Source organism: Simochromis diagramma, unplaced genomic scaffold (genome assembly GCF_900408965.1).
Source record: "Simochromis diagramma unplaced genomic scaffold, fSimDia1.1 OVJJ01000603.1, whole genome shotgun sequence".
Lineage (NCBI taxonomy): Eukaryota > Metazoa > Chordata > Actinopteri > Cichliformes > Cichlidae > Simochromis > Simochromis diagramma.
The window spans coordinates 13431563-13449586 of NW_024387414.1; the positions used below are offsets into that span (position 1 = coordinate 13431563).

General features: G+C 38.4%; 1 protein-coding gene across 6 annotated transcripts in view; it reads left to right on the forward strand.

The window, feature by feature from the left end:
• ush2a (Usher syndrome 2A (autosomal recessive, mild)) overlaps positions 1 to 18024 on the forward strand; it is a 216232-nt gene that overhangs the window by 95471 nt on the left and 102737 nt on the right. For all 6 annotated transcript variants that reach the window (XM_040011777.1, XM_040011776.1, XM_040011778.1 and 3 more), the window contains 14 exons: positions 2126 to 2252; positions 3108 to 3209; positions 3498 to 3686; positions 4119 to 4249; positions 4355 to 4634; positions 5119 to 5343; positions 5965 to 6045; positions 7656 to 7844; positions 9382 to 9519; positions 10413 to 10488; positions 10778 to 10863; positions 11659 to 11818; positions 17451 to 17613; positions 17736 to 17883. In XM_040011777.1, coding sequence (XP_039867711.1) covers positions 2126 to 2252; positions 3108 to 3209; positions 3498 to 3686; positions 4119 to 4249; positions 4355 to 4634; positions 5119 to 5343; positions 5965 to 6045; positions 7656 to 7844; positions 9382 to 9519; positions 10413 to 10488; positions 10778 to 10863; positions 11659 to 11818; positions 17451 to 17613; positions 17736 to 17883 — 2095 coding nt within the window. The remainder of the gene's footprint in view (positions 1 to 2125; positions 2253 to 3107; positions 3210 to 3497; positions 3687 to 4118; positions 4250 to 4354; positions 4635 to 5118; positions 5344 to 5964; positions 6046 to 7655; positions 7845 to 9381; positions 9520 to 10412; positions 10489 to 10777; positions 10864 to 11658; positions 11819 to 17450; positions 17614 to 17735; positions 17884 to 18024) is intronic.

An 18024-nucleotide genomic window follows, 5' to 3' on the forward strand; every position in this document is an offset into this window, starting at 1 on the left:
CACAGGCAGGTGATATGCTCATAAATGTGTGCACATGTGAGCTGCCACACATGCACTTATATCGCAGCTCAAGAACATTTAAAAAAGCATTCACTCAAAATGTAAAAGAGGCAGTTTATACTTTATTGATGCAGGTGAGTAGTGGTTAATGTGTCAGCAACTAGCTATAAATGTACAAGTGCATCCATGCATGGAGCTGTGGTGTCTGTCACATAATGCCAAACATGCGGCGTTTTTCAGACTCAGACTGGTTTAAAGGCAAGAGGTGTTTCTTTGCGATGGCCATAAAAAATTATGGCAAGTTATGACTTTATTCTTTGTTGCTGATTATTATTGTTTTGTCCGATATCACTTATTTGATAGGTCTAGTCATTTTATTATCAGGACAGGAATCCTGGCAGTTTAGTAATATTATCAACAAAAGAGAAAATGAAATAACTAAAGATTTACTGACATAATGCAGTAAAAAGTCGATCAACAGATGTTTTCAAATTTCAATTTAAGCTTGTGATTTATCCAGGTTTTTCTACATTGAAAACGGGTCTCATGAACTAAAAATCCAAACAATATTATTTTACAGCAACAAATGTCCAGGTAGCGTCTCTCAGTCTCTCAAAGTGTGCAAGTGTAGAGGCCCCACAAGTCATCTATGAGGTGCAGCACATCCAGATAAACCCTCTTTCGATCAGATGGTGACTAAAGGAAAAAGAAAAAAACTCAGAGCAACTTGTCTTCAGGTCAAACTTTATTCTCCCCACATATGCACTCCTTAGTTGTGAGCTAGTGAGACCATCAGACTTGAACTTGAGATGACAAAATTGTGTGAGGCTTTCTTTGACCATTTGTTCCATCTGTTCTTAAAAAAAAAAAAGGTTAAATGCCAGTTTTAGTGTGTGAAGACTTGACTGACATGAGGACACTAAGAAAGTTTAAACACAGATCTAAATGTCATCTGATGTAGAAGTGACAAACCACTTCCTCCTTTGTCACCTCCTCTCTGTTGAGAGATGGCCACACATGCACACACACCCCACACACATTTCCTTTTCATTCTGTCTGTCTCTTACATGTATTCAGAACACACATAAACACACCAAAACTTCATGCTCATATTGTGTTATAAGCTGCCAAGTATTTGCAGGAAAGTCACAGATGCAGCACTTTGGATAAGTGCTTTATATTATGTGTGTGTGTGTTGACTTCTTCTATCACATACTGTATATTAAAGAGATTGGGCATTGGGGCATCCAACAGTGGACACACACAAATCAAAGGATGACACCACCTCATCACCAGACCTTTGTTTCATCAAACTATTTGCTTTTAGCACACATATTGTCTGATCCTATACATTTCCTCACAATATAAAATATCAGTGCTTTTCAGTAAAACCATCTTAAATCGAATGGTATTTATAAATTTATCTCAATATTACTATCCAGAAGAGTTGAGTGCCAATTGCTTCCACTACTATTTTACTATTCTTTGGGCAGGTGCTTGTTTTGTGTGTGTGTGTGCGCGCGCGCGTGTGCGCGCGCGTGCGTTAGGAGTTTTTTAAAAAATCAAGTGAATAGACTCCTCCCCCATTGTCTTGTTAAGTAGAGCTGTAGAGCTGTCTAGCAAAGATAGTAAAGATGTCAGAATCTGATATACTTTGGCATTCATACATTTATTGATCTCATCATTAAATCTTCATCACCACATGTGCGTCTGTGTAGATGTGTGCATCTACCCATACTTTTCTTTTACTACATTACTCTTTGGCTACTTGCTAAAAGCTGATCACAACAATGATGTCATACTTAATAGGTAGCAAAAAGCCTTGTAACAACACTTTGATGGTTATATGTGCATGTTTGTGTCCTTTTGAAGATGATGTGTGTCTGTGTGATTGGTATCGCTGATCCTTGATTTTTAGTTAGAATTTAAAAATTTACCTCATCCGCGTGTTTTGTTATAGCTCGATCTCTGTCTTTTGAGCCAGCAATCTTAGGTTGTGTTAACTGATCTGTGATAGTTTGGAAAAAAATGTAAGTCAGTGGATATCCTCACACCATCAGTTCACATGTGCTTAAGTTTGTGCTTGTGTCATGGGTTTCATGCGTGCTTGTGTTTATGTGTGTAGGGTTCAGCGGTGGCTGTGAGCGTACAGGGTGATGGAGGGCGCCGCTACAATGATGGACAATGGCATAGTATTAGAGCAACGAGGCAAGGGGCCGTGGGAACAATCGTTGTAAACGATCAATACAGAGGTAACTCTCCTTGTATTCATACTGACCACTGTGTGCATCTGCTCCGTGTGTGGGTGTGTGTGTGTAATATGCTTATCTACATACATATATCTGGATGTGAATCTTGTGAGGCTGATGTTGATTGTCTGTGTTTTTCTATGTATATATTCTGTAAATCCCCCCACCCTGACTAGGAGATATTATCCAGGTTAATTCCACCCAGTCTGTGTATGATAACAAAAATATTACTGTATCGTATGTGACTAACCATTTTCACAGCAATGCTCTTTGCTTGTCTGTTAAGCCACTTAGCACTGATCTATGAATATTTCAGTTATAGAAAGCACACCCAGTCAAGTGATGAAATAATGTTGGGTTTACAGATGAGAGAAATTTTATTTAAAAAAATGAAATCTATCTTTAGGCACTTTGTTACTAGCAGGCTGTTGCATATATGCATTCATTCACATTCATTTATTTTTGTAACAACAAAGTGATTTACGAAAAGCTATTAGCTGGAAACTCGGCGTGGTGTGCAGTGGCTTCTTAAACATTCAGAGGAAATTGGACAAGTGGAGGACAAAAGAAGGAAAAACTATATCTATAGCAGAGGAACAGTCTCTGAAAGTCAGCAAAGACCTGAAGAATAAACATGGTTGCACCAAATATTGACTTTACTCATTAGAATTGCGCAAAATCTGTTTTTACCTTATATGCTTCCCTTATATGAGAGGTACATCTACATTTTCTTTCCATATATTTCACTGTTCCCCCTGTGCTTTTGTGTCTTAAATTATTCAATATAATAATATAATATTATGTATTCTTTTTATTCTCCACTTCCTCACTTTTGCTTCTTATTTTCACCACCATCAGGAAGTGCAACCGCTTTAAGTGGTAGCACAATGATAGGTGAGAACATGGGAGTGTTCATTGGAGGGCTGCCAGAAAATTTCATTCTACTAAGACAGGATTCAGGTGGGTTTTCACCTACATATTAAAATCTTTCATGTGGCCACTGGATTATATGCATGTTTTCTGGGTATCTGATATATAATTTAGCGAGGTATACTGTAAGATGACTAGAGGTTTCTGGATCTCACGGAGAGTTGAGCTCCTATTCATGCACAAATACTGTGTCTTCTTCCCCATGAAAATCCCTTATTTGACCTTGTGCCTCGAAATGTTGAATAGTCTTTGATTGGAAGTAACAAGTAAACATTTTTAATGTAATCTTATGACTTTTGTTTTTGCTTGTCTCACCAGGAGATGCCAGACTTGTGCGAAAGCGCTTCTCTGGTTGCCTCAGAGATGTGAGTTTTAAGATGTCCGACAGCCCCTCAGAGGAATGGCAAAGTCTTGACTGGGCAAAAGCCACAAAGAAAGTTGCAGTGTATGAAAGCTGGGAGGGATGTCCTCTTCAAACTGTGGATGGAGCCCATTTTCTGGGTCATGGTAGGACCGTAAAGTGCAAAAATAGCATACTGCTATGTTGAAAACCACATGATGTAGCAGCGTATCAGTTACAATGAGCATGAAGTGCTTGGTGCTGTGCAAATATGTGTTCAGATACAACTTTACACTCGTTTTAGTGCTCCTAATGCACTGTCAACACAACATATCTTAATAAGATGCTTGCTGCTGATGTTGGTGGTAATGAGTTTGTTTCATGTTGATAAATATGATGATAAGTTAATTGGCCTCTGTGTGAAAGATCAGGTTCATTAGTGTACATTTCCTCCATTACTGCTGTCTAAAAAGGCCAGCTCATACAGTCTTTCGTCTGTCACTTATGAATAGATGACGGGAAATTTAAGTACCTTTTGCACATTTTAAATTTGACTCGTTCTGCTGGTAAAACTGACACTTTTCTCCTCCTGGTTTCAGGTTACTTGGAATTGGACTCAGGTGTATTTACTGGAGGGCAGATCTTTGATATTTCTATGGACTTTAGGACAGACCAGCTGAATGCGCTGTTGCTCTTCACATACAACACACAAACTGAAGACTTTATGCTGGTAAAAGCAGAGACGTGTTTCAAATTATCGTACTAATGCTGAAAATACTCAAATGAATCTAATGACAGACTTTAACGTGTTCTTTACTGGTTTATATTTTTTAAGGTGGAGCTGGAAGCTGGTCTCTTGTCCTTCATTCTCTCCTCTGAAGGTCATGTGATTGAACTCAGCATGTGGGTGGGGCTTAGCTACTGCGATGGAGACTGGAAACAACTGTCATTGGCAAAACGCGGCTCGCTTATCTCAGCTGCTGTCAATGACTGGGCAGAGGAAGCAAGGGGAATGGGAGGAGCAGTGACGCTGAGAGTTGATTCACCATTATATTTGGGGGGCGTGCCACCAGAGCTCATACATTCTGCTCTAGACAGGCGAAGTCACAAACATGGTGAGATAACATGCACTGAGGTAGTATTTGCATGTCGCTCATTAAAGTGGCAGGTGCCAAACCAAGAAAAATGTCTCATTTAGCTACAGTCTCCTATACAGTTCCTTGAATCTCATCATCAAGCATAGTATTTACATATTTTGAGCTCATTGTTTGGCTTTCTTTTCAGTTGCACAAGTTAAAGTACATTTATTTGCAGTTATAACTTGCCTGCTCTTCTGTGTAGCAGAAGAATCACTAAATTAATTAACTTTGACTCATAGCGATCATACTATTTGCTAACATTTGACTAAAATTTAAGAGCATTGTAAATTTGGCATCAGTAAACCTGTGGCATAATTATATGAGTCGGGAAATCCCATTTGACATGTAAAAAAATGGAAAATGCAATTTCCCTGATATAATAAAGATTCCTTCTCACTTTTGCTTCTACTTTTTATACTCTCTCTCTCTGCTTTATGTTTCCTTTTCTTACCTTTCACAGGTCTAGGAGGGTGTTTAAAGGATCTTACTATAAGAAGTGGTAACAGAAACCCTCCCATCAGCCAAAGTGTTAATCTCTCTGTTGCCTCACGCCGTTCTGTCAGAGTCTACTTAGATGGTTGTCCTACCAGTGAAAGCCGGTACAACTGCAGAGGAAACGATTCGGTCCTGGTGTACAGTGGAAAAAAGACTCAAGCCACAGATTATAATCTACAGCCTTTCACTGGTAACACCGCACAGTATACATATACATTGGTATAGTATCAGCATTACGTTTGTAGGTGTGCTCAATCTTCAGGGAATGCATTAAAAAATAAGAATTATGAGAGTTTTTAAGTTACCAGTAGAGATATTGAGGTTCTATTTCATAACATATTTCATTGTTGAGTGTGTCACATTGAGAAAGCTTTGCCACAGTGTTGTTTTCTTTCAAACGTCTGTTGCTTTTTGTGTCACTGTATAGTTGCTTGATACATGAAGACCTATTTTTATATGACTTTGAGGCACAGCTTCCAGCTATACCATGTTAGCAGCTCACTCTAATTAGTAGTAATTGCTTTTACATCGTCATGTTCTCTGATTAAAGCTTACACTGGGGGTATTACTGTGCTGCAACATTATATTACTGACACAGAGATGAATACAAGCTAACCATCCAAGAAGTTCAAATAGAATTTACAGCTGGAAATTACATCACATTAGCTTTAAGAACATGTTATACTTTTAGTGCACTTTTTGTCAAACACAGTTTTGGCTAAAACAGTTTTGCCTTGCCTCTGTTTTTTCCTCCCCCTATCCCTAACCCCTTTTCCTGTGTATGAAAACACAAATACACATATATTTTAAGAGTACTTGTACAGGTTTGTGGCCTTGGCTGCAGGAGGCTGGGCGGCCGGACCTTGGGAAAGAGGACGCAGCCGAGGCAAAGGTAAAATGTCATTGTGTGTGAGATCCTTATTATCATGCTGATATGTTTGCAGATGTTAGCAACAAAATGCATCCAAACACCCAAACTCTACAAGTGCAGTTATAGAATATAACCAAAGTCCTTTAAACGTGGTATCTGCTATAGTATTTTAGTTTGTTCAATGAGTTCTGTCTTGGAATTATATTCCAAAGACAAAGTTACTTGCAAAACGTTAAAAATTTTCCCTGACAGTCTGAAACAGAAGCTTAATTTTCTAACACTGATTTTCATGTTCGGCACAGTGAGGTGTGTTACTGTATGTTCACTTTGTTGTACTTTGTTCAGTAGAGTAAGTCTTTGATCTTGAGAGATTTTGGCTGTAAAACCACTGCTATGTTGTACAGTATGTGAGTAATCCAAAGCCAGTGAGTGATATTACATGTGCCTGACGGTATGAGAGATTGATAAGGCCTCTATAAAGGGCATCACAGTAAAAGGCTGTTAACCCAGAATGGCCTGTGTGGTCCCTTGTGTAATATAAAGCTCCTCGTTAGTAGTGAACAATACACTGGTAGGTCTCGGTACACCATGCTATGACCAGAAAGAGGAATGGAGGATCAGGAGGGAGGAAGTGCTAAAAAACATTAAGAAATTAAGAGAGAGCTGGGGATTGAGGGCAAGGACTAAGTGGAAAAGCAGGAGAAGGGAAGAGCAAAGAGTCATAAACGAATTAAAAGAAAAGTGAGAAAATGCAAGGAGATGAAGAAATATGCACAGTGACTGGATATTAAAGGGAGAAAGAAAAGGATAAGAATGCAAGAAAATGGTAAAATTGGTGAATGAAGGTGAAAGTAGAAAAAAACACGAACTTAATAACACAAAATAACTAAAGGTTTACACAAAATAGAACATACAGCCCAAAATAAAATAAATAAATAGCCGAATATCCAGCACAGCTGGCCTCATTTTGTGATATTAAAGATACGAATGATATGTGGATACATTTTCAGATACCGAAGAATGTGTGAGCCTTATGGTGTGTAAGAATGTATCTATAATTTCAGTTATTTGACTATTTTAAAAGTTTGCACGGAAGATGACTGGTGACAGAAAATGAAGGTGATTGTAATGCAGAGGATGGAAGTGGGATGGGAGTTGGGCCACCAGAGCTGCTGAGGGTATCAGAGAGAGAAATAAGGGGAGTGTTAGAGAGAAAGAGGGAGGCTGATTGCTGTGAAATATAGCCCAGAATGAATGGCTGGCTGTATTAAATCAGCGCTGAAAAAGTTACTACTCTCATAAATACTATTTATGCTAATGGCGAGGTATGATTTACTGGGCCTATTAAAACACAGAGAGATGGGGAATGCTTTTTCTTTATTCTCATGTCCGCCCATCTTGTTGTTTTGCTTTTCGTGCATATTTTTTCATGTATATTTTCCTGTTTAGATTTTATTTTGACATTTGTTTGCCCTGAACTAATTCCTGTATTTCTTTTTTTTATTATTATTCTTAAGATGTATTTTGTTAAGTTTAACTATTGTATGTGATTGTTTTCTTTCTTTAATACCATGGGATTTTTTTTCCTACACAGTCTCATTTTGCATCTCTCTTCCTTTTGGCCTTTCAAGTACCTACATCTGTACCACCTCCAATAAAGGTTCAGAGTTTAAACGCCTACAGTGCCAAGGTGAGCTGGGTGCCACCCACTGGTGACATAAGGGGACTGATTGACAGATATGAGCTAAAGGCCTACAACAGAGACTACCGAGAACTACCACCTGTCAGAGCCACATTCCTGGCTAACGGAAACTTCACAGGTAAAAAATGCACGAAACCATTGTAGTCATAAATATAATGCATACAACGTAGCTTGCCATTGCCAGTGTGTGAATGTGTGTGTGAATGGGTGGATGACTGAATGTAGTGTAAAGCGCTTTGGGGTCCTTAGAGACTGAGTAAAGCGCTATACAAATGCAGGCCATTTACAAAGACACATTTTAAAATTTATTTAAGCTCTACACCTCCCCAAAAGTATGTCATCCTTTGCTCTTTGCATTTTTACTCACTATGTTGCACAACGTTTTATTGCTTGCACTTTTGTTTTGGATGTTATACTGCATTCTTTTGAGCACTTACACCTAACAATCAAACTTAAAACAACAAACAATAGACATCACTTTATGTACAGGTAAATTTAGCTTTAGTTCTGTTTGCCTTATTGCACCTGTTGTCCTTTACATTTTAGCCTTTACTAAAAAAGCATTCACAATGTCTCCTTTGCTTACTTTCTTCCTTTTTCAGATTTGTATTTCAGACAAAACATACTAGTGCATGTACTCACTGTCCTGGCCAACCCTGTTAATTTCTCCTTGGCAAGTCCCCAGGTTTAGGAGACTGTCTCCATTTGGAACAAGACACTCAGGACTACCCCAATGATGTCATACCCTGGCATTGCTCCTTTTTCTCTCTCTCTAGCTGTTGCTCACTTTTCGATCTTTCCCCACTTCATCTTTTATGATGATGATGATGTCTGCGTCCGCTGCTGCTATTCGTCCCCCCTCTCATCCACTTCGCCATGTCTCTAGGCAAATATGAAGATGAGCTCTCTGTCTCAGTCTTTCTCAGTGTCTCTCTCGCTGCTTCTCATTCACTCCCCCTCTCTTTGCCAGACATTAAGTCCACCCTGATAAGGCTTCTTCTTAATTTATGATGGCCTCAACACCTGACTGCAGAATTACACCAATGGCTAAAAAACACAGAAAAGCAAATGAGGGTGTAATGGCAGCCGAGTGGGGCCCTGGCCCCTAATTGAATTAAAAGACATGGGTAACAGTAAGGGAGAGTGAAAAAGAGAGACAAGTGCAGCGTGATTGGACACAATGGTGGGGAGACTTGGGAGGGGGTGGAAGAGAAGAGAGGGTGACTTAGAAAATACAGAGAAGGGTGGAGAGGGCCAAGACGGTGAGGACAAAAAACATCCAAAGAGAGACGGCTGAAGCTTTACAATTAGAATAGACTCTCTGTTTGCCAAGCACAGTAGATTTGCTTAGCAACAGCAGCCCATAGTTACAAGTAAAGCATTTAAATTGTGTTGTTGATGCTTGTTGATAAAGACTCAAGTAAAGGATACAAATAGGCCTGATTTGTCACAAAGGACTTACAAAGGATATTTTTACAATCTTTCAGGGCTTGTGTCGAGCAATACTCTATACCCATAGTGTATGTACACTGCAAGTATGCATTCTGACATGTAGCTGAGTTAACAAAATTGAGTGTGTATTCTTCAAAGTTATTCTTTTTTAAACGGTGTAATGCGTAAACCTTATTCATTGACATTTATATGCTCCTCTTAAGGTGTGCTGTCGGGTCTCACTCCGTCTACTCGGTACATTGTCACTGTGAGTGCCTGTACTCCTGTTGGTTGCACTGAGAGCCTTCGTAACAACAATGGTGATAATGATTTGAGATGGAGTATCGCAACCCCAGAGGAAGGTAAGCAACAAACACGTGCAAACTTTCACAGATTCATGCACCTGTGAACAGAACTTCAGTGTCAGCGTCCTTACTAGTAGAAGAAATGTATGATTCTTTATGCACAGAGACACAGAGCGCAGAGACTTCTAAACACACTTAGATATGTTCAACCTGTTTCCTGCATGAGATACATAGCATATGAAAAAAGAAGAGGGGTGCTGGCACAAGAAAGGAGGAGACAAAAGAGAGGGTAAAAAGCAAAGAGAGCTTATTTCCCATCTTGTTAAGTCATATAAAAACATGCATGAAGAAAGAAAAAGTAAAAGAGGAAAAGACATATTTTTATGTTATATGTTACTTTAATCTGTACTGGACTAACAGGCCTTGTTGGGGAGATAATGTGACGGCAGAGGTCAGTACAGAGACAGCAAAAATCAATCTGAAGTTAAAGAAAAAAACAGATTACTGTATTGATTTTCACTGAGCACAGAGTTAAGACACTGAAACATGTTAGAGAGACTGGAGAAAGAATTAATTTAAAACACACACAAATGCAGCACAGACACTTTTTTTACTCACTTATCCTTGAGTACAGGCACATTTTTCTTCACCTTATTTGAGATCAGTGAACATGAGATCATAAAATTTTCACGTTTTTCTCTCTTGGTGAAAACCTTTTGAAAAGTAATCCAAAGCGATGTCACTGTCTAACACCATATGAAATACTGAATTATTTATCGGTGACATTTGATGATATAGAATGATAACCTCTATAAAACTAAGGCTTGCCATAGTTTTTCTTCACTGTTACTTAAAAGATACACTACGTGTTCATATTTACTCTAGTTCCTTATGCCGATCACTATATTTGTGTTAACATAAAAACTTGATTTTATTCTTCTATACATCAGTTCCCGATGCTGTGTCTCCTCCAGCTGCAGTCTCATCCCCCACAGCACTCTATGTTAACTGGGAACCTCCAGCAAGGTAACAAAAAATACAGTTTTTACCTGTCCTCTCTCACCTTCATGCTGCATATTAATATTTAACTCAAGAACCTTCACCAATGACGAGAAAGTAATAAGTACATCCTGAATTAGTAGTAAATGGACAGTATTGTAAAACAGGAACAGAATTTGGTTCTGTATTGCTTATATTTTCCCCCAGCTTGAATAAATGTGCAGCCAACATAGATTTTGGCACAAAAACAATATATGGTATAGTGTACACAATATAATAATATTACCTTCATCTCACTTTTTTGTTCCACTGATAGGCCCAATGGAGGCATTACAGAGTACCTCCTCTATCACAACAACCAAATGGTCTACAGAGGGAAAAACAGACAACACAACATCACTGGTAAAGAGGAGAGAGTGCATGTGAGGTTGTGTGTGTGTGCTCCAGCGTAACTGTGACTGTAGAGGGATGGGGCCTCGGAGTAAAGAGAAGGGGAACACTGAAGAAAGGCAAAATGGAGTGGAGGATTAGCATTTGAAAGCAGGAAGAGTGTCTGAGTCCTCACCAAGGGAATAGCACTTTGAAAAAGACGGCTAAACACACACACATGAAAATGAAGCAGCGGAGAAACAAAGAAAACTAAACATTAGCGCACGTGCATACACACAATTTGCTTTGAAGGCTCTCACTAAAGAGATCTAAATAAGGTATGAAACACATGTCACATAACTGAGCCATGCGCCAGATAGACTCACACATTAATACAATACACATATACACATGGAATGCAGAAATGTGCATAAACATACATGCAAACACATGAACAGGACACATCCTATACAGCTTTACTGCCCAGCAATGAGTGTCTTTCTAGGTTAATGAAGGCATGAGAGCACATATCATCCCTGCTGGGTTAATAATGCACAGTGTCTGATGTTCACAGTGATTGGAAGGATTATGAATATAGTAATTATACATTATTTGGAAGAATTGAATGTGTAACACAGAGTGAGATTACAAAAGATGGTAAATGGAGAATAGGTTTGAAACAAAGAAAGATACTTAAAGCGAAAGAACAGTGAAGTAACAGTCAGGGAAGAGGAGTATTGATGGTTGTAGGTGCAACACAAGTTAATCTTTTTGACTGAACTATCGCTTCTCTCTTTCACTTTTTGGGTGTGTGCATTTGTGTTGCAGGTCTTGGTGTATACACCACTCATGTCCTGATATTGAGTGCATGCACTTCAGTGGGTTGCACCAACAGTTCACAAGTTACAATGCTGACTTCACAGCTTCCTCCTGGACCTCTGCAAGCACCAACTCTTACCCCGCTAGACTCTCGAACTATTTTTGTAGAGTAAGTACACACACACACACACACACACACACACACACACACACACACACACACACACACACACGTGTATTAGTATTTGATGGTAATATCTAAGCATATATACGCACAGAACTAGAGTGCACTCACATTTTTAAATTATTCAAAATGTATAAAACCTTTATTTGTATTTTATAAGTTTTGCCTGGGCAGTATACAAGGACAGAGAGAGACTAAGCAAGAGCGAGTCAGTGACCTTCTGCAGTTGTGTTTACCATGCAGAATATTCTTCTACGCTTGACCTTTCACCATTAGAGGGAGGTGACAAGGGAAGATAGATCTCTGTACTTTTTTTTATAATGTTCCCAGTTTTTCTGTATATGTGTGTGAAAGTGTGTGAGCCATTAGCGTTATCCGCTGCAGAAAAAATACATTACTACTCATATGCATGCAGGGCCCTGACCTTAGTCATGATTATGCTGTCCTGTGCCCAAAAAAGTAAAACATGCTATAATTTGCAAATCACTTAAGCCTTATATTTATTTTTAGTTAATCCAGCTGAAAAATCTTGTTCTATGGTGTCGCCCATACTTTTGTCTGTCCACAGCATTGCTACTCTTCCTGGAGTATAGGTTTCATCAAACTTACACAAAGATTACTTAAATGGACTTTAACCAAAATTGTGCTGAAGGTCATGGTCATAATTGTCATTGTACAAGCACTTTTTCATGTTCACATGAATCACTATTCCTCCTAAAATATTGGTCCAAATTAGGTGAAACTTACTTAAAATGATAATTTAATGGGTCTTTCTCCAAACTGTGCTCAAGGTCAAGATCATACTTGTTGTTTTACAGGTAATTTTCTATTTTCAAAGAATACCTTCCACTACTTAAAGTTTCACCAAATTCTGTCTCCTGATGTACTGAACAATATTCAATTCAAACCATTTAGCAGCAGTTAAAATAAGATTTTCTATGTTTTTAAGTTTTGTAAGCACAAAAGGGCAAACAACTAATTTTATGAAATTCAAAATTATTCGATAGCTTGAAATATCTCTTTACCATATATGTTGCATGCCACTTGTATCCTGTTTATTGCTGATGATTATGGTCTTGCAGGTAATGATCATGGAGGCAGTGGTCCTAGTTGTTGGTTGGAGCCCTCCTTTCAACATTGTGTTAACGTCACTAATATGGTCAATGCTATGACATGCTAAAGGGTTCACATATTTTCAAGCTTTTTGTGGCCTTAATTGCTTCTGAACTTCTAGTCATAATAGTCCTGAACACTTTGGTTTGGCTGCGAAAGAGATTAATTTGTCCAGGATATTAGTGTTTGCCAATGGATTTACTGTAATTCTCATTATTTTGTGCAATGCAGCGAACCAGTGGCAAGAAAAAAAAACTTCTTTCGGTCTTTCTTTCTGTACTTTGCACATTACAATAACCTGTGAATTGCTATGGATCATGAGCTGAATGAGCTCAAGTTACTGATACACTGGCTAAATATTACAAAGTAAAAATTTTAAACAGATTTTGCATTTCTTTTCCTGCTAATTTTAATTTGGATGCCAGCAACACCTTTAAAAAAGCTGGGTCAGGAGCATGTTTCCCAATGAGTTGCATAAACACTCCTTCTAACAACTGGTTGTGAGTGTTTGGATAGTATGGAGACTAATTGCCCTAGTTTTGAAGACAGAATGTTTTTTTAATTTCTGTTTGATATACTATATGTTTATATAATAATAATAATATTTTATACGTGATCCCCGTGGGGAAATTGCTCTCTGCATTTAACCCATTCACTCAGTGAAGCAGTGGGCAGCCACTGGGCGCCCGGGGAGCAGTGTGTTGGGACAGTACCTTGCTCAGAGGTACCTCAGGGTAGCCGTTCAGTGGATTTGAATCCTCGACCTTCCGATCATGGGGCCACCACTTCACCTACTGAGCTATCCCTCATAAATAAACATTCACATATATATATATAAATGTTTATTAATCTCGCTGTCACCCCCAGAGTGTGGTATGTATGTGTTCCTCAAGCTTGGATCTTCTACAAGCGGCCTGAGAGTTTGAATGTTTTGTGCAGTATCTTAGCTGTTCCTAGGATTGCACTCTTTTTCCACATCAGAAACCTCTAATGTTGTACCTGGAGTCTGGTGGGTCCTCTCTTCCAGTTTCAGGTTTACAGCTTCTAATGCTCAATGCAGTCAAAGTGTGGAAATGATGAGCCAAACCTTGGCAGAAGAGAACAGTGGAACTAAACGAGCCCCTTACAATGACAAATGCATCTACTAAGCTGATGATGATTGTTTCCAGACTCAAGTTAGACACATTACCAAATGATCTATGACTACCCCAACTCATTGACAGAGTATCATCAGACGAGATGCTTGCAGATGTAAACACTGCTCTACGCACCATCCCCACAATTGGTATCACTGAAACCAGCGAGCTAATATACACCACTGCCACAGTAATCCTAGAAGCACTTCGGTAAGAAGATCAAGCCAAAATCAGAGAAACCTGGAGAAACATGTTAGTCAGTAAACTGAGGTGCAGTTGGCATCATATACTTGTATTTGATTGTTTAGCATTGTTTTTATTTTTTAAAATAAAAATGCGCTGCAAAAAGATTTCTTACAAAATATTCGTTCTGTGAACCTGTTTAAACTACAGGTCCAGGTAGTTTATACAGGTTGGCTGTTGAAAAGGAAAATTAAATTACCTGACAGAATGCATTGACCGCCACAGTATTCCTATATAGAGTGGGGGAGTGTATTGTTTCATTTCCTGAGCCTTTAAAATGCTTTTGATCAACATATTCACTAGGTGTGGGAAGGCTGTATATTGCCTTGTTAGCACATTGGTAATAGGCAAAGGTTGAGAGATCAGACCTAGTCAATATTACTCTATTGTGTCTGTGAGAAAAGTAAGATAGCTAGGAAAAAATGTAAAGAAATAGTAAAGAGAATGAAATATTTTTTTTTGTTGTTGTTTAAAAAAAATACAGAGAAAAAATCTCTTAAAGAAAATGGGATAGGTGAAGAGAAGGGTGAGAGACTGTGAGAAAGGTTGAAGAAGGCTGCTGGAGGCAAACAAAACAGTATCAGCAGATTTATATCCTGCCCTCACCAAACACTGCCTGACTCATACACATTCATACACAACCAAGCAGACATAGGATCATATGAATACCTATACTGTCAGATATGCACATGGTCACAAATGAAAAGAACCTGATAAAACATTCTGAAACAATCTGAAGTGAATTCATTGATGCATAGATTGTGACTGGAATCATTTTCTGTCGTGTGCGCGTGTGTGTGCATATGTGTCTGTGCGTGTTTTGATGCATTTGAAACACCTACTGTAGCATGAAGTACCAGAAAGACTTTTGGCAAAAAAAATATTGCCAACAAGTTCCAAAAAGTTTATGCAGATAAGCTCAAAATGAGCATGTTTAAAGATGAGTGTGGTCACACACACGAGTACTGATATTGGAAGAGCCGATACATAAAAACATGTAATGACGTCCTTCTGAGGACCCAAAAAAGGTCCGATCCCACTGTAAAATTCTCTGTAGTTTATGTTGTTGTGTTGCTTTTACAATTTAGAGAGCAAAAGGAAATATTCAAGAGAACAAAAGTGCAGATGGCAGGTTAACAGTACACTCAAACCTTCATCATCTCAAATGTTTGCTTTTAAATTTAACATGCAGAGAGGGCACCTGGCTTTTTCACACTACTTTCAAAACGCACTTTTAAAACAATTACCATAGTGAATTATTATACAGATTATTACAATTCCCCTTTGATTCAGTTTTTCAAAAGTGGACATATATCACGCTGCCAATCGACAGCATATAAATCTTATAATAAATGTGATAGATTAGCCACAGTGGCTAATTGTGTGCTAACACACACTCATCAGTCATTCAAAAAATGGCTTTTAATGGGAGGACCCAAGAAAGGAATCCATCACTTTTTAAAATGGCCTCCCTTCGCGACCATGCCAGGTGGGTTGTACTGCCTTCAGGGATTTGTAAGAATTGCAGGACAATTTATAAAGTGTATTTTAGTGCTCCTTCTTTATGACTTTTTTTTTTTTACTTCATACTTCAGAAAATCTTAGTTATCAAATATCTTATCAGAGGGATTTTTAGTTATAAAATGTGTAATAGTTAGTGAACACACTTCACTGCCAGCTTAAAACAGATTTAATTTAGTATATTTGAGTTTGCAAAAAAACCCAAAAAACATTTTGGCAAATAAGATTTTATCTTTTCTGAACAAAATCATTGTAAAGATGGAACATCTCATTTATGTTGCAGAATCCAAACACATCAAATCTGTTAAGTCATTCAGTATTCAAACTTAGAACCAACAAAAGTACAGCAGTAATTATATAAATATATTTTCCTGAGTCGTGCTCTTTCACATTGGCCCCCTTTTCATAACAGCGCTAGATAGTTGACATGTCTTGATTTCCTAATGCCATTTCTGGTCTTTTTTCTCCTCTTTGCTGGGGATGACCTTCCTGTTCTAAATATAGAAAAGGAGACACCTCAGCCTGACTGTTGAAGGAAACTGTGTGCGCAGTGTGCTGTATGTGTGTGTACGTGCCTCTGTGCACATGTAAGGAAGCCTACCACTGCACTGTGTTTACTTCAGCTGACAGAAGAAACATGGTGATGAAGGCAGACACTGACATGCAGATACTCAGAGCAGTCTGTTTCAGTCCGGACTGCCACAGACACACACACACACATTTCACTCCTTTTTCGCGTCTTATTTTTATCTTGATGTTTTAATTCGAGCGTTGTGCAGACCTCTGCACTTAATGGTAATGTATTCATAAAGTTTGGCATTGCTCACCTGGTCGAGCAGGCAAGCCATATGACAAAGCCTTACTGCAGGGGCCTGGGGTCAAGTCTCCCCAGGATGTTACCCATGTGCTATCACCCCCACTCTCTCCTTCCTTTCTTGTCTCTTACTATCCTGACCATCAACATTAAAAAATGCCAAACATATATTTATACGAGTTTACAAATCAAATACTATTATTTATTTTAAAAAAAAAACAGGCATTATTAGATACTAACAGACAGTCAAGACGATTCAAGACATCCTTGATCTTCATGAGGGTTGCAGTTTAGTTTCATTTGTGAAAAACTCTAAAAGTTGATTCTGTTCATCTGGACGTAGCGTTTTCTTAGTGAACGGAATCATGCTTTGGACATTTACTTACCTGGACGATTGAGCATGCATCAATTTGTGAAAAACCAAAATGTAAAATGTTTTGATCAAATGTTAACAAAAGCCAATACTTCTATATATTTAAAGTACCAGGTTTTTGCAACACGATGAAAAAAAAAAAAACGTTAAGCAGAGAAGTAATGCAACTAAGTCTACAGGTTTTTTTTTCTGTTGTATAAAGTCCTAAACTATATTAGATTTTAGGTAAATAGGGGGGAAAAAAAACATAAGTAAATGATTAATAGGAAATAACTGGGAACTGGCTGAATTATAAGTATAGTCATATTAAAAGTGTTTCCCACTGGGCTACAGTAAAGTTTTCACACTAGGATTTTTGAAAAGCAGAAAAGTGAAAGGTCGAATTTATTTTATGTTTATTTTTCTCTTCATTTCTAGGTGGTCACATCCCTCTCAGATAAATGGTGTTTTGGAGTTTTATTTGATCTTCCTGTCTCATGACAGTGCAGAGCGTGTGCTAGCCTATAACAGCTCTGACGTTTTTGAAGACTACACGCTCCGCAACCTAACCCCTGGAACTCTTTACACCATCACAGTAGCTGTAAGTCCATTGCGCCTTAATTTTGACTTTCAATTTGTTAGTTTGTATCATATTCATTCTTATGTTATTGTTTATGTGTGTGCATGTGTATGTGTGTGCATGTGTATGTGTGTGCATGGCAGGCTTGTACAGGAGGTGGATGTACTTTAAGTCCACCAAGCCAGGCTCAGACTGAAGAGAGCACCCCTGAAAATGTCCCTGCACCACTGGTCACTCCTTTGTCCCCCAATGCGCTCAATGTCACCTGGACTCCTCCTGACACTCCGAATGGTGAGAGGGTACACACCTACACAAAAATACAAAACCATTGATTTTTTTTTTTAAATAAATTGTTATCAAGAATAACATGAGCATTGAATGAAGTGGAAGAAGAAGAAGAATGTCATGATGATAACAGCATGTGATATTAAT